The 16,673-nt window shown below is 41.4% G+C and overlaps 1 protein-coding gene across 1 annotated transcript in view; it reads right to left on the bottom strand.

Annotated features, from left to right (window-relative positions):
• The window catches only part of LOC124037259 (protein Wnt-8b), a 9,172-nt gene extending 4,886 nt beyond the window's left edge, over positions 1–4,286 (bottom strand). Inside the window, exons 1-5 of the mRNA XM_046351941.1 lie at positions 4,049–4,286; positions 3,353–3,386; positions 1,279–1,417; positions 325–450; positions 1–41 (exon numbers count right to left, since the gene is read on the bottom strand). The exon at positions 1–41 is cut by the window's left edge and continues 102 nt beyond it. Coding sequence (XP_046207897.1) covers positions 1–41; positions 325–450; positions 1,279–1,417; positions 3,353–3,386; positions 4,049–4,122 — 414 coding nt within the window. The 5' untranslated portion in view covers positions 4,123–4,286. The remainder of the gene's footprint in view (positions 42–324; positions 451–1,278; positions 1,418–3,352; positions 3,387–4,048) is intronic.
• Between the last annotated feature and the right edge of the window lie 12,387 nt (positions 4,287–16,673).

The raw sequence follows: 16,673 nt of genomic DNA, 5'->3' as shown, positions 1-16,673 counted from the left end.
CACGTTGTCACTGCAGCCCCCCCACTGCCAGCCTGTACCCCCTGTAAACATAACCCAACCATCAGTTCACTGCAGCAGCCCCCCACCCTCCTACCCACTGGGGACACAAGCAGGATTTTGTCTGTACGAGAGGGTGGCTCACCATTTGTGACGGAAATACGTGGAAGGGAATTATTTCCGAAGTACTTGAAAAGATCATTTAAATGTTTTTTTGCCTACAACCGAATCCCATCACATGACTACAACACAATATGTACATCAGCTGTTTCATCTATGCGTGTCTTGCAATGATCTGTGTGTGGATTTTTTAAAATCTTCTCTTACCCCGCTGTCCATTCCTGGTGTCATCACAGCCACAGTTGTCAAAGTCCCCCAGGCTGCAGTTCCTTGTCAGAGTGTACATGACTCCTGCTGAACTGATGGCATGGACAAACGCTGTCTCCCTGTTCGCTGTGGAAAAAACAGATGATATATTATTATATTATAGTAGCAATGATTACTGAACTGATGTCAAGGACAAGCGCTGTCGCTCTGTTTGCTTTGGGTGAGAGAGACATTTTAAAATGCACTCAGGAATGCCTTCTGTACTCAGGAATGCCATCCTCTGAATAGGTCATTCCTCTCCTCTAGCCTGTGACCCTAACCCTTATCTTTAGAGTGGGGCTTCTATTTCAACGCCTCTCACTCCACAGTATCCTTTATCTCCTATCTCTCCTGGTAATTAACACATTGCCTCTAATTGCCATTGGGGTGCCATGTTTTCACAAGGCCCCTGAGCAGGGTCCCGTCGATGGGAGGCTCAGTAGGATGTTGTGAATTGGATTAGTAGTGTTTGTTTTGGCCAGTGTGACCGTGGGGTTGCTGTTGTATTGGGTGAGGGAACCGTAGTGGCCGTGGGGTTGCTGTAACGATCCTTTTGACTGATGAATCTCCTGACTAAACAAACAAACAAACGCCATCTCACTTTCTAGAAAGAGTTCTTTCTCCTTGACCTGGATGGGCCTATCTGTGACTTAAAGCTGGTCTGTTATTAAAGGGCAAATCAAATTATTCCCTAGTCAGCATATAGTGCACTACTTTTGACCATATAGTGCCCTAGATTTGGTCTGGTCAACAATAGTGCACTATATGGAGAATAGTGTCATTTAGGCAGAAAAAGATGGAGTCATTTGGGCAGCACAACAGAAGTTCCCAAATTCTCCAAACTTTCTAATTGAGATTCCAAAGTTCCAAAGTGGAATTCAGAATTCCAATGGAGCCTGGGTCATTGGCTCTTACCGCTGCGGAGGCTTCTGTGTGTGGACAGCTGCAGAGCTCTCTCAGGGCAGTTCCATCGGTCCCAGGCAAACTGGTATTTGCACTCCTCGATGCCGCTCTGCGCCCCGGCTGCTACGCTGCTGGAGTAAATCAGGTAAGCCTGGAGGAACACAGAGGAGTATATCATCATGGCATATGTGATGGTACAATATACTAAAAACTGAATAGGTTCAATCATGAAAAGCAACTAATTCTAGAGACATTTAGTTCTATAACCCCCAAATTCCTAGTGTATTAACTGAGTTTTTGTTGTAATAATACTCATAAACATTAGCTTCGGTTAGCAACAGAAATTGACTAAAAAAGTCTTAATACAATATTAATTCAACTTTTTGAACATGATTCACAACCCCTGAGTGAGTTAAGAATCCCAATTCCTATTCTTTACATGTTCACCATGTCCACTTGGCTAGTTCGCCCAGCTCTCTGGTCCTTGTTGAGACTGTGTGAATGATATGTCTCAAGTGGCCTGTTGAGAGACTGAGCCACCACCTCTCTGCTTCTCACTGGGGTCTGGTGGGATAATGATGACCACCCACCACAGCACAGCACATGCCAGCACCGCCTTTCCTGCCTCTACTGCCTCTGGTTTATTCCCACTCAACACAGAGAGATCTCTACGGCCTTTCCTGCCTCTACTGCCTCTGGTTTATTCCCACTCAACACAGAGAGATCTCTACGGCCTTTCCTGCCTCTACTGCCTCTGGTTTATTCCCACTCAACACAGAGAGATCTCTACTGCCTTTCCTGCCTCTACTGCCTCTGGTTTATTCCCACTCAACACAGAGAGATCTCTACTGCCTTTCCTGCCTCTACTGCCTCTGGTTTATTCCCACTCAACACAGAGAGATCTCTACGGCCTTTCCTGCCTCTACTGCCTCTGGTTTATTCCCACTCAACACAGAGAGATCTCTACGGCCTTTCCTGCCTCTACTGCCTCTGGTTTATTCCCACTCAACACAGAGAGATCTCTACTGCCTTTCCTGCCTCTACTGCCTCTGGTTTATTCCCACTCAACACAGAGAGATCTCTACGGCCTTTCCTGCCTCTACTGCCTCTGGTTTATTCCCACTCAACACAGAGAGATCTCTACGGCCTTTCCTGCCTCTACTGCCTCTGGTTTATTCCCACTCAACACAGAGAGATCTCTACGGCCTTTCCTGCCTCTACTGCCTCTGGTTTATTCCCACTCAACACAGAGAGATCTCTACTGCCTTTCCTGCCTCTACTGCCTCTGGTTTATTCCCACTCAACACAGAGAGATCTCTACGGCCTTTCCTGCCTCTAATTTAGCTCAACGACCAACGGACCTCTACTGCCTCCATTGTCTCTATACCACAGGTGGCTGGTGGCACCTTAATTGGGGAGGAGAGCTTATAGTAATGGCTGGAACAAAATGAAGGGAACGGTATACCATTCCAGTCACTCCATTCCAGACATTATTATGAGCTCTCATCCCTTCACCAACAGCCTCCTGTGCGATACACACGCAATCCTGGGACCTCTTGTGCCTCCACTGCCTCCATTGCCTCTCATGGGTAAAATTGGAATTGGAATTTCAGTTAACTTCCTAAATTGACTGAAAAATAAATTAAATTGACCTAAAACCTTTCCAGATCCTCTCCTGCCACTGACTCTATACACACTGAACCCAATAACTCTCCACCTCTACTACCAAAACCCATGGACATTCAAAGCTTCTTAGCCTCAGTAAGGTCAAGTGCATTAGATACAAATAAGGAGTGAACCCAAAAGGCCAGCATAACCCTGTGAAGTTATACTCTTGCTGTTGTTATAACAAATAAATGATGACAATGCATATGTATATGAACCATAAACTCTCATTGTGGAGAAAAGTAGATGCTGTCAATAGATGGAAACAGAGAGGGAGAAAGAGAGTAACGTAACGCAATAATGTCTTCGAAGTGAGGTTTTGTAAGAGATCCTCACAGGGTGGTTTTTGCTCTCTTTTTAGGGAGGGAAGGAGGGAAGGGAAAGGGGATCTGGGCAGAAGATCAAAAGAATGTTGGCTTACCTTAGGTCCAGTCATCAGGAAATTATTCACTGACCTGGAAGAGGAGACAGCTTATTAACTCTGGGAATTAAGTGTCCTTCAGCAAGGGCAGGAATTCCACAGCTCCCTCACTTAACATCTCTCATTAGGTATCTTTGATAGCATTGAATAATATGGTACTAAAGCATCATTATCTATTTTAAATAACGCAGTACTAAAACATATAATAACATGGTTCTAAACCATATCATTCCTATAAATCCTTGTCTCCCAAATGAATTAAACCCTGGCCTGCTGATCAGTAACCATGGTGTTAAAGTGACATTTCTGAGTAGGTTATATCCAAAAGACCTAAACAAAAACAAAAAAATACTCAGTAAAATAGACTGAGATGAAAGTAGATGAATGAGTAATAAACATTACAAGAATTACAGGACAATATTGAATAATCATTATTTAATACTTTTCCATCTGTAGATTCTCATAAAGGAAAATCAAAAAGCCTAATTGGTAAACCATTTGGTAAACCATTTTCAAACTTAAACTAACTTTTTTATTTCATTAGTAAATAGAAAAACCTTTCACCATCAAAATCATTGAATTATTTCTCTATTCCAAAAAGCCTATGTACAATACTTAATTAACAACCTTCCTATCACATCCATTGCTTTGGATGGATGAGGCAATAACAAAGAGTCCAAAATAGTTTAAACTCACCAGCTGAAGCAGGACCTTGTCATGTGAGTCATCAAAATGAAGATATAGTAACAGACCTCCAAATGCATGAACATCCTGACAGAAGAGATTAGAGAGAATAGAGGGATGGCATGCACATTCAGCAGCTCTCTAAATGAGGATAGATGATATAGTGAGAGCTACTACCCTACATACATCCACAACCCCAATCAACACTGGCCGTATATGCTAAGATACTCATGTGGGACTCGCTAGAGGGGGGCTCTGAAATGGACCCACTCTCATCCCAACAAGAGATTATCTACTTAATTAAAGATTTTCCCCGTTTTACTCCCTCGACCAATCAGAAGGAGCGCACCGAGGAGAGATTGAAATGATCAAAAGGGCACCCTGGGCCTCGCGCAGACAAATAGCAACCAGGGAAGAGTCGGCCCGAACTCTCTCTCCATGCCCGCGGCCTTCTGAAGGATTCAGGATAAAGTGAATTCATATTAAACCGGATGAAATCGACTCATCTGGCGGAGTTTGCACCCTGAAAAGTTAATTTACTCACCATCTTGAAAGAGTTTGATACAGCGGCCGGTAACTGATAGGCTAACAGTACTGGTAGTATCTTCTTAGAACAAACACGAGATGTTATTTGGATACTGTGGGAGTTCTTGAGAGGTGTGTTTTTATGAAGTTATTAACCTGGTTTTTACAAATGCCATGTCCGATTAAGTCAACGTTCGTCCCTCTAAAAAGACGCATAGGCTATGACTAATTAACATCCTAATGTTTGAAATTCAGTGTTGAAGTATGTATATAATTTGACATTTTCCAGATGCACACAGTTTCCCCAAAGATAATTTACAACCTCTGATTTAAAAGAAAATATAAACCTACTACAACGAATTTTAATTGGCTTAACCTGAACTAAATTTACAAGAGAGAGAGCAGTATTATAAATAGGCCCACAAGTGAGGAACATTGATTTTAAAACAACATCAGATAGGCTAAACACTGCTCAATATACGAATAGGCTAACCTAATCAATTCACTAACACATTTACAAACAACAAATTCACTAACATTTCCATCTCTATATGATCCATATTAATTAGGTATCGAAAGTATTAACGTTGATTGTTTTGGGAGTGGTTAGGCCTGTTAAAAACATCCCTTTAAACAATGAAGGCATTTTATTCGAAAATGAGTTTTTAAAAGATGCCATTAATTTGCCTAATACAAATCGAGGAAAATGTTTTAATTTATGTGCATGAATGACTATAGCCTACCTAAAACGCAATTGTTTATTTAAAATAAAATAGAATTGCCCAGTGAACATTTATAGAATTTCAAGAAATGTTAAGGTAGTGTAAAGACATGTTAATACATTTTGATTTTTGAAAAGTTTGATGCATTGATCAAAAGATAAGAATAGGTTTAGAGCAAAATCTAGTAACTGCACTCTCATCATGTATCCTAAACGTTTGCAGAATGAAGTTGCAAATTAAAGCCGTTGCGCATTATTGGCAACGTCCTTCCTCAAAATGATGACATTAGCCCTACATAAGAAGGCCAACAGTTGCATTGTAGCCTACTGAAGTCAGCGAATTAATCGGTCACTTAATACAGGCCTTTGAAAATTTCATTGAATCGCCTGCTGTTGTAATATACAGGCCTAATATGACGTGAAAACTTCATGTCAACTTCAGGTTAACATTTCACCGAAGTGCTGCTCTAGCTTGTGAGAATCGGATACACGTTTCACCTAACAAAACCAAGCGCATTTCCATTGAATGCGATGCCATTTTGAGAGACCAGAAAATAAAAAAGGTGAGAGGATCCAAAGATGAAGGACTCTAGCCATTGATCAAATTGGCATTGGCATCACTAATCCAGACGGTCGCTATCTAACTTCTCATGTGGGGTTATTGTCCCCAACTAACCCCTCGTCTGACCCTTTAAAACCATACAGATCCCTGCTCCTTTGACGTCCGCGCATTTTCTTATATGCAAATTAGGATTAGGGGAAAGTGATTTGGAAAGTTCATTCGTGGGATGTTTTTGGATTAAGTTTTTAAGCGGGTTCACTGATCAATCAACAAAAATAGCAAACATAGTTTCGGATTTATTTAGGTAGGCATATATTACTACATTTAGGCCTATATGCGGATATATATTTTTATGTTCAATTGAGTAATTTCTTCGTATAGGCCATCATAGTCATCTAATTGTTTCATCGGCTTTGGTTATGATGTCTACAGGCTATTTTAGTTAATTCATTTATTTTTAATGTATTTATTTTCTATTGTTTAAATCAAATCAAAATAAGTTATATTTAAATGTAAGCCTATAGGACTAGTCTATTGGCCTACACTTAAAAAATAAAATGCACGATTGTTTTAGGCCTAAACAGGCGGTGCAGCTACAAGCGCCTGGGCCGTCTACAAATCGTTGAGCAAGTGCCTTTTCAGTTGAACGTCATTTTGCTGACTGATTAACTGTGTGTGGCCTATATAAGCCTAGTCCATGAGCCAGACCCACGCACCAAACGGAACATTTTGAGATTTGATAATGTTACAATCTAAAGTAAGGTAGCCTAATTTAATTTAAGAAAATAAGCATTATGTGAAACTATTAAATGTATGATGCCTATTCTATTTGAATGCAGTATTTCATGGTCATGTAGCATATAAGATTTAAAACAAACTCTAAAGCAGTTGATTTCATTGTGACTATGACCTCATATCACACCCCAATAGCTTTCCAATGTGTGATGAGCAGTCCAACACACCAGACATGAATGAGTCCATGGGCCAGAACGCCATATTTCACATATTTGTCCACTTTGGGTGGCAAAGTCTAATTATGATTTTCATCAAGGTCTATGCATGTCTGTGGGTTATATTATGGTAAGATACCCACGAATCGGAGGTACCTAAATGAGGGTATCACCGCATGTTATGACTCCTATGCAGTTAGTTGGGCCAACAGGATTAAGGGTATGAAATGTAATTTTGTATTATCAGGGAACAATCTTCTCAAACTAAGGAAATTTGATATGTTATTAACTTCATAATACAACACATACATTCGGGCTCCCGAGTGGCACAGCGGTCTAAGGCACCGCATCTCAGTGCTAGTGGCGTCACCACAGATTCTGATTCGATTCCAGTCTGTATCACAACCGGCCGTGATTGGGAGTCCCATACAGTAGTGCTGCGCACAATTGGCCCAGTTTCGTCCAAGTTAGGGTTTGGCCGGGGTAGGCCGTCATTGTAAATAAGAATTTGTTCTTAACTGACTTGCCAAGTTAAATAAATACTGTGGGTATCATAAGTATTCACACCCTTGGATTTTTTTTCAAAATGTTTTTCTTTACAAAGTGGGATTGACATATATTTAATAGTGGTTTCTCTTTGTCATTGATCTACACAAAATACTCCATAATGTCAAAGTGAAAAGAAAATTATACAAATGTTTAAAAAATAATACAAATCAAATAACTCAAATATAGTCATTGCAATAGTGTTCACCCCCTTTGTTTAGGCATGCCTAAATTAGTTCAGGAGTAAAGTGTGTCTTAACAAATCACATAATTAGCAACATGGATTCACTCTGTGTGAAAAAATAGGGATTGACATGATTTTTGAATGACTAACCCTTCAAATCAAATCAAATATTATTGGTCATATATGCAAATGTGGCAGATATTATTGTAGGTGCAGCGAAATGCTTGTGTTCCTAGCTCCATCAGTGCAGTAGTATCTAACAATTCACAACAATATACACAATTCTCAAAGTAAAAGAATGGAATTAAGAAACATATAAATATTAGGACGAGCAATGTCAGAGTGGCATTGACTAGCATACAGTATATACATATGAAATTAGTAAAACAGTATGTAAACATTATTAAAGTGACCAGTTATTCCATGTCTATGTACATAGGGCAGCAGCCTCTAAGGTGCAGGGTTGAATAACTGGGTGGAGGCCTGCTACCAATGGCTATTTAACAGCCTGATGGCCTTGAGATAGCCATCTTCTGTCCTCCTGTTATGTTCCCTGGTTTCTGTGTTGTGGTTTTGTTTGTATGTTTGTGTTTCAGGATGGCTTCCTGAAATTCCCCCAAGCAGCTGATTGGTCGGTCCCATTGCTAATTGGAGCTGACCCCGCCCCCTCATCAGGATACAGCTGTATCCATTACAGACTCCTTCTCCAGCTATAAAAGTCAGTGTTTCTTTTGTAAGAGAGAGAGCTGAGGGTTATATCATATGTTGATTGTTTCTCAGAGGGAGATGATTAGTGTGTCGGTTGTTAAGCGAGATTTAGTATGTCCTGTGTTGGTTTTTGCTGAGAGAGGTTTTTGTTGAGTACTTTGTAGCCGCTGCTTCTGAGGTATGTGTCCCCATAGGAGGCAGTGTTTTTGATTATTGAAATAGCTTACTTACTTGTATTCTGTTTTTGTTCCCAGGGGGGCACCTAGGGAACGCGGGCATACATAACCCTTAGTATTTACTGTCTATACACACTAGGTAAGACCTGGGCGGACCACCCCCTGTATTTTGGTTAGTGCACCAGGTGGTGCTAAGTTAGGTAAGTAGTGGGTAGGCAGGAAAGGTAGGAGAGGGGGCTTTTGCTTTGGTTCCGTTCAGCCCCTTTTCCCCAAATTTACCGTGTGAAGGAATAAATTCCCAGTAAATGGTCAATTCTCTGCTTTTGTCATCCTTACTCGCACGTACAGTCCCATACCTCTTTCACTCTATGGGAAGGTGAGTTGTAGCAGGGTGTTGCGTTCCCTCTTCCTATAGGCATACGTAACACCTCCATAGGTACATACAGTGCATTCGGAAAGTGTTCAGACACCTTGACTATTTCCACATTTTGTTACATTTCAGCCTTCTAAAATGGATTCGTTACAGCCTTATTCTAAAATCGATTCCATTGTTTTTTCCATCAAGTTACACAATAACCCATAATGATGACTCAAACAGGTTTTTAACATTTTTTGCAAATGTATAAAACATTTCAAAGAAATCACATTTACATAAGTATTCAGACCCTTTACTCAGTACTTTTTGAAGCACTTTTGGCAGTGATTACAGTTTTGAGTTTTCTTGGGTATGACACTACAAGCTTGGCACACCTGTATTTGGGGAGTTTCTCCCATTATTCTCTGCAGAGCCTCTCAAGCTCTGTCAGGTTGGATGGGGAATGTTGCTGCACAGCTACAGTATTTTCAGGTATCTCCAGAGATGCTCTGGCGGGGCCACTCAAGGGCATTCAGAGACTAGTCCCGAAGCCACTCCTGCGTTGTCGTGGCTGTGCTTAGGGTCATTGTCCTGTTACTTTGCTACATTAATCTTTCCCTCGATCCTGACTAGTCTCCGAGTCCCTGCCGCTGAAAAACATCCCCACAGCATGATACTGCCACCACCATGCTTCACCGTAGGGATGGTGCCAGGTTTCCTCCAGATGTGCTGCTTGGCATTCAGGCCAAAGAGTTCAGTCTTGTTTAGGTGGCTTTTGGCAAACTCCAAGCGGGCTGTCATGTGCCTTTTACTGAGAAGTGCCTTCAGTCTGGCTACTCTATACTTCTGATACCCACTGTATTGAAGTATGAAGCAACAGGAATTATGACATCTCTATGGGCACACCTTGGGGGGTCAAATTAGGTCATACATGTATGCATTTTTGGGTATATCGAGCCAGAATGGACAGTATTGGGATGTGCTCTACGATCACATGGTACTAAACCAAATTTCACACAGAACAAGGAGACCCATTGGAGACATTTGATTTTGCTATATAGAGTCATCATCAATTTTGTCTATAATCAGTACAACTCCCAGCAGCCTTTTTTCAAAATGGCCACTATTCACTTCAACAGGGAGGAACTGCATTGATTTTGCATGGGCATAACTGAATAAATGTATTTGTATTTTTTTAAATTTCACCTTTATTTAACCAGGTAGGCTAGTTGAGAACAAGTTCTCATTTGCAACTGCGACCTGGCCAAGATAAAGCAAAGCAGTGTGACACAGACAACAACACAGAGTTACACATGGAGTAAACAATAAACAAGCCAATAACACAAACAAGTCAATGACACGGTAGAGAAAATAGATATACATACAGTGTGTGCAAAAGGCATGAGGAGGTAGGCAATAAATAGGCCATAGGAGCGAATAATTACAATTTAGCAGATTAACACTGGAGTGATAAATGAGCAGATGATGATGTGCAAGTAGAGGTACTCGTGTGCAAAAGAGCAGAAAAGTAAATAAAATAAAAACAGTATGGGGATGACGTAGGTAGATTGGGTGGGCTATTTACAGATGGACTATGTACACCTGCAGTGATCGTTTAGCTGCTCAGATAGTTGATGTTTAAAGTTGGTGAGGGAAATAAAAGTCTCCAACTCCAGCAAGTTTTGCAATTCGTTCCAGTCACTGACAGCAGAGAACTGGAAGGAAAGGTGGCCAAATGAGGTGTTGGCTTTGGGGATGATCAGTGAGATATACCTGCTGGAACGTGTGCTACGGATGGGTGTTGTTATCGTGACCAGTGAACTGAGATAAGGCGGAGCTTTACCTAGCATAGACTTATAGATGACCTGGAGCCAGTGGGTCTGGCGACGAATATGTAGCGAGGGTCAGTCGACTAGAGCATTGGTGAGTGGTATAAGGTGATTTGGTAACAAAACGGATGGCACTGTGATAGACTGCATCCAGATTGCTGAGTAGAGTTTTGGAAGCAATTTTGTAGATGACATCACCGAAGTCGAGGATTGGTAGGATAGTCAGTTTTACTAGGGTAAGTTTGGTGGCGTGAGTGAAGGAGGCTTTGTTGCGAAATAGAAAGCCGATTCTAGATTTGATTTTGGATTGGAGATGTTTGATATGAGTCTGGAAGGAGAGTTTACAGTCTAGCCAGTCACCTAGGTACTTATAGATGTCCACATATTCTAGGTCGGAACCGTCCAGTGGTGATGCTAGTCGGGCGGGCAGGTGCGGGCAGCAAACGGTTGAAAAGCATGCATTTGGTTTTACTAGCGTTTAAGAGCAGTTGGAGGCTATGGAAGGAGTGTTGTATGGCATTGAAGCTCGTTTGGAGGTTAGTTAGCACAGTGTCCAAGGAAGGGCCAGAAGTATACAGAATGGTGTCGTCTGCGTAGAGTTGGATCAGAGAATCGCCCGCAGCAAGAGCGACATCAATTAAAATATATACAGAGAAAAGAGTTAAAATAATTGGTGTAATAAGACCAATAATGGATTAAAATGTGTGTTACAATTAGGACAACCTGAAAATATTGTCCAAGTACAGTATGTCAATTATATGTATTTAGCTTAATATTACCAGAATAGTGGTATAAAAAAAGCTGTCAGAATTACTGAGTTTTTGGAGTCATTTAAAATATTACATTAAAACAGTTAGAAAATGTTGTAGAAGAATTCACTGATGTCTATTAATTAAAATGATATGCAATATGATTCTATAAATTGTGTTAACATCAAGAAATGTGATGTGAAACATTGTATATTGCACCCTATGAAATCCCATAGGAATGCATTACGTCAAGCAAAGACGTACAGGTAACCCATTTTTGCAAAATGACTTCGTAATGAGAGCACAACACTTCATATAAAGCTAGGAAAAGTCTAAACAATGATGTCCAACTATTGCTGATTTAACCCAGAAAGGAATAGGCAAAGTGAGGCTTTATTCCGCCCAAAATCTGTCCACGAAAATAAGACCATGAAGTCTTATTTTTGTATGGAGGTCAACGACTGTCAAATTTGGTCAACAAAGAATATAATTGCTAAATTGCTACATGAGGCTGTTTTCCATCAAATATACATTTTGTAATGGTTAGGCTGTTGCGAATGCACTGATATGAGTGGACCAAATGTGCATTCTTGACTTTTTCCACATTTTGTTACGTTACAGCCTTATTCTAAACTGGATTTAAAAAAAATAATCCTCATATCAATCTGGTTCTTGGTCAGGGAGGTGACCAAGAACCCAATGTTCACTCTGACAGAGCTCAAGAGTTCCTCTGTGGAGATGTGAGAACCTTTCAGAAGGACAACCATCTCTGCAGCACTCCACCAATCAGGCCTTTATGGTAGAGTGGCCAGACCGGAGGCTCTCCTCAGTAAAAGGCACATGACAGCCCGCATGGAGTTTCCCAAAAGCCACCTAAACAAGACTGAACTATTTGGCCTGAATTCCAAGCTTCATATCTGGAAGAAACCTGGCACCATCCCTTCGGTGGAGCATGGTGGTGGCAGTATCATGCTGTGGGGATGTTTTTCAGCAGCAGGGACCTGGGAGACTAGTCAGAATCGAGGGAAAGATGAACAGAGCAAAGCACAGAGAGATCTTTGATGAAAACCCGCTCAGGACCTCAGACTGGGGCAAAGGTTATTATTCCAACAGGACAACGAGCCTAAGCACAAAGCCAAGACAATGCAGGAGTGGCTTCGGGACAAGTCTCCGAATGTCTTTGAGATTGCCAGCCAGAGCCCGGACTTGAACCAAATCTAACATCTCTGGAGAGACCTGAAAAAAAACAATTGTGCTATTATGTAGTTTTTTTCGTGTTATTTGTAACTTATTTTGTACATAATGAACAATAAATTAGACAAGGTACGATCAAGAATATCCTACCAACGGGACATCAAAAACTGTAACATCTTATGTTTCACAGAATCATGGCTGAATGATGACATGGACATTCAGCTAGCAGGATATACGCTGTACCGGCTAGATAGAACAGCACACTCCTGGAAGACAGGGGGGGAGGGGGGGGCATATTTGTAAACAACAGCTGGTGCACGAAATCTAAGGAAGTATCTAGATTTTTTTTGAGTATCTTATGATAAACTGTAGACCACACTATTTGCCAATATAATTTTCATCTATACTTTTCGTGGCTGTGTATTTACCACCAAAGACAGATGCTGGCCCTAAGACCGCACTCAGTCAGTTGTATATGGAAAAGAGCAAACAGGAAACCGCTCACCCAGCGTCGGCGCTCATAGTGGCCAGAGACATTAATGCAGGGAAGATTAAATCAGTTTTACCGAATCTCTAACATGTTAAATGTGCAACCAGAGAGAAAAAATGTTTGTAGATCACCTGTATTCCACACACAGAGATGTGTACAAAGCTCTCCCTCGTCCTCCATTTGGTAAATCTAACCACAATTCTGACCACTATCCTCCTGATTCCTGCTTACAAGCTAAACTTAAAGCAGGAAGCACCAGTGACTCGGTCTATAAAAAAAGTGGTCAGATGAAGCAGATGCTAAACTACAGGACTGTTTTGCTATCACAGACTAGAACATGTTCCGGGATTCTTTCGATTGCACTGAGGAGTACACCACATCAGTCACTGACTTTATCATTAAGTGCATCGAGGACGTCATCCCCACAGTGACTGTACGTACATACCCAAACCAGAAGCCATGGATTACAGGCAACATTTGCACTGAGCTAAAGGGCAGAGCTGCCGCTTTCAAGGTGCGGGACTCAAAGCCAGAAGCTTATAAGAAATCCTGCTATGCCCTCCGACAAACCATCAAACAGGCAAAGCGCCAATACGGGGCTAAGATTGAATCGTACTACACCGGCTCCGACGCTCATCTTATGTGGAAGGGCTTGCAAACTATTACAGACTACAAAGGGAAGCACAGTCGTGAGTTGCCCTGTGACACGAGCCTACCAGACGAGCTAAATCACTTCTATGCTCGCTTCAAGGCAAGCAACACTGAGGCATGCATGAGAGCATCAGCTGTTCCGGAAGACTGCGTGATCATGCTCTCCGTAGCCGACATGAGTAAGACCTTTAAACAGGTTAACATTCACAAGGCCTCGGGGCCAGACGGATTACCAGGATGTGTGCTCTGGGCATGTGCTGACCAACTGTCAGATGTCTTCACTGACATTTTCAACATGTCCCTGATTGAGTCTGTAATACCAACATGTTTCAATCAGACCACCATAGTCCCTGTACCCAAGAACACTAAGGCAACCAGCCTAAATGACTACAGACCCGTAGCACTCACATCCGTAGCCATGAAGTGCTTTGAAAGGCTGGTAATGGCTCACATCAACACCATTACTTACCGCTTGCCACTTACCGCTTGCCATGCGGTAGTAGAGAGAACAGTCTATGACTGGGGTCAAAATCAAGAAGACTCAAGGCTGTAATCCTTGCCAAAGGTGCTTCAACAAAGTACTGAGTAAAGGGTCTGAATACTTATGTAAATATACATTTCAGTTTTATTTTTATTTTCATAAAGGGTATCATAGATCAATTTGATCAGGGGCTTGTGGGGAACAATGTAATACCATCAGAAGTTTGCTACGTCAAAGTGGAAACATTTTTCCACTGGCCCATGGACGGCATCGAATGATACTACATCGAATGATCCTGCAAATCCCCTCGGTATGCAGTCCAATCATAATAATCTAGTTCTATAACCTACATATTATTATTATTATTATTATTATATATATATATATATATATATACATACATTCATAATACAATTTTATAGCTAACAGCTGGCAAGAAAATCTTAAATTAAAAAATGGCAGATTTTCTAATATTCTACCAGTGTCCAGCAGTAGGCAAGATAACCTGTTAAGAAACAAATATATTTAAAAAATAAAAATACAAAAGTTAGCCTAGCCTATTCTCTAGGCTAATATTGCAGCCTTGGTCTCGTGTCCAGCAAAGCAGATCAGAGTTTGACAGTGCAGGGCTAAAACTGTCAGCCTGATGACCACACAAGCATTACATACAGAGTAGTGGAGTGGATGGTCTGACACCAGGCAGCCAATGGAGAGAGGGGTGATGTCACTGGGAGCTGGGCTGAGCCTGACAGCAGAGCAGCTGGCCAGCTCCCAGACAGACAGCGGTGCTGTAGTGGAGACACCAACTGAAACTGGACTGACATACCTGGCTTCAAGCACTATTTCAATTCTTTAAAGAACTTTATCTGTTCTTCATTGAGCTTGCCTGCTGCAATGAAATCAATAGAATATTCTCAAAAGTACAAACCCCACCTACCTGGCACTCTAGGCAGACTAAAGCAAACCATCAAAGTATTTGAAGATTGCAAATACTAGTTGAACCCAGGTCCGGACTTGTCAACCTGTTGCAACTCTGACACTGTTTGCATAAACTAAATCTTCACTATCTAGGCACAAACTGGCCATTTGGGATTAGCCAAACATATTCTGTGTATTTATCAATTGTTTTGCCATGACAGAGTAGGAGAGGAATGTTAGCTAAACAGACCACTATCCAGGCTAAAATATTGGTACAACATAAAATGAATTAGTCTGTATTTCATTAGAGTGAAGAGGGGTCATTTTCCGTGGTGGTTATTCTTGGCGTGATACATTCCCCAGTAGGTGGTGCATATGCGCTAGCTTTCAAAGAGACGTTTGTTGACAAACTGAAACCGGTATTTTCGCAGTCTATCAGAATGTTTCATTCAGCTCGCGCTTAGGCAATGCACTTAAATGAACCCGTAAAGCAAAGGCAATGCACTTAAATGAACCCGTAAAGCAAAGGCTCAAGACAACAACCATAGACCAAGACCCTGGCACACTGAAGATGACCAGAGAAAAGTCTTGTTGCTGCCATTCAGTGTTGGTCGGAGAGAGAACACGCATAGCAATCTCACATGGCCTGATTGTGCGCGATAGGCCAGACAGGAGAACGTGTCGAGCATGACCAGCTCAAGATTGAACAGATAAGCAGATGGCTGTGGAACTAGAGGAACGTAAAGAAGTAGATAGCAAGCACACTATGTCCAGAGAGGGGGAAGGTGGAGAGAAAGTGGATGAGAGTGATAGACGGAGTGTGAGTGAGACAGTGACTGAGGGTGTGTGTGAGAGAGTGGGAGGAGCAGAGTATCAGTTACAACCTGAACAGTCCAGGGAGCCTAGGAGACCAACAAAAAACTGAAATGAGAGTTTGGCACTTGGAAGTGATGGCATTTGACTATAACCGAACAAGATCAAGTTCTGAAAAAAAAAAAACGTAAGGCCGAACCGTACAGTGTCCGCATAGACGCCGTTTAAATGCACTGAACCGTTTTTTTTTCTTCAGATGCAACTCATGTTGTGTTCAGGTTATAAAGATGGAATGTAAATCAGTAAATGCAACATTCAAGAGAGCTGTTGAGTGTTAGGACTTTTTCTACTAGAATTCCATGGCACAACACCCATATGATGATTCAGTAAGCAGTATAGGGAAGTGAGGATGTGAAGGCCAGAGAATAGCCTGGTGACAAGGCCTGTCAGAGAATGGCTTTCTATGATAGCTGCAATGCTTTTCCTTGAAATTATTTAATATTAATTGAGAGAATAAACACTGCATACACAGCTGACCACCTCAATATCACCACAGGTGTATTCACTTGGAATCAAACAGGGAACTAACTTGAATGTCAAAAAAAAAGTTGTTTCCTGTTGCAAAACATTTTCTATGGTGTGCACTAATGACTACACCCCAGTCACTTTGCAGAAAATTGTAGACATTGATGCAAACGTGAAAGGACGAGTAAATAAGACAATGACTTGTCTTTTATTCAATTAGAAATGGAGATATTACAGAATTACAACAAACAGACAGCAGG

The sequence above is a fragment of the Oncorhynchus gorbuscha genome, linkage group LG06 (genome assembly GCF_021184085.1).
Source record: "Oncorhynchus gorbuscha isolate QuinsamMale2020 ecotype Even-year linkage group LG06, OgorEven_v1.0, whole genome shotgun sequence".
Lineage (NCBI taxonomy): Eukaryota > Metazoa > Chordata > Actinopteri > Salmoniformes > Salmonidae > Oncorhynchus > Oncorhynchus gorbuscha.
This window is presented reverse-complemented; position numbering and strand designations above follow the sequence as displayed.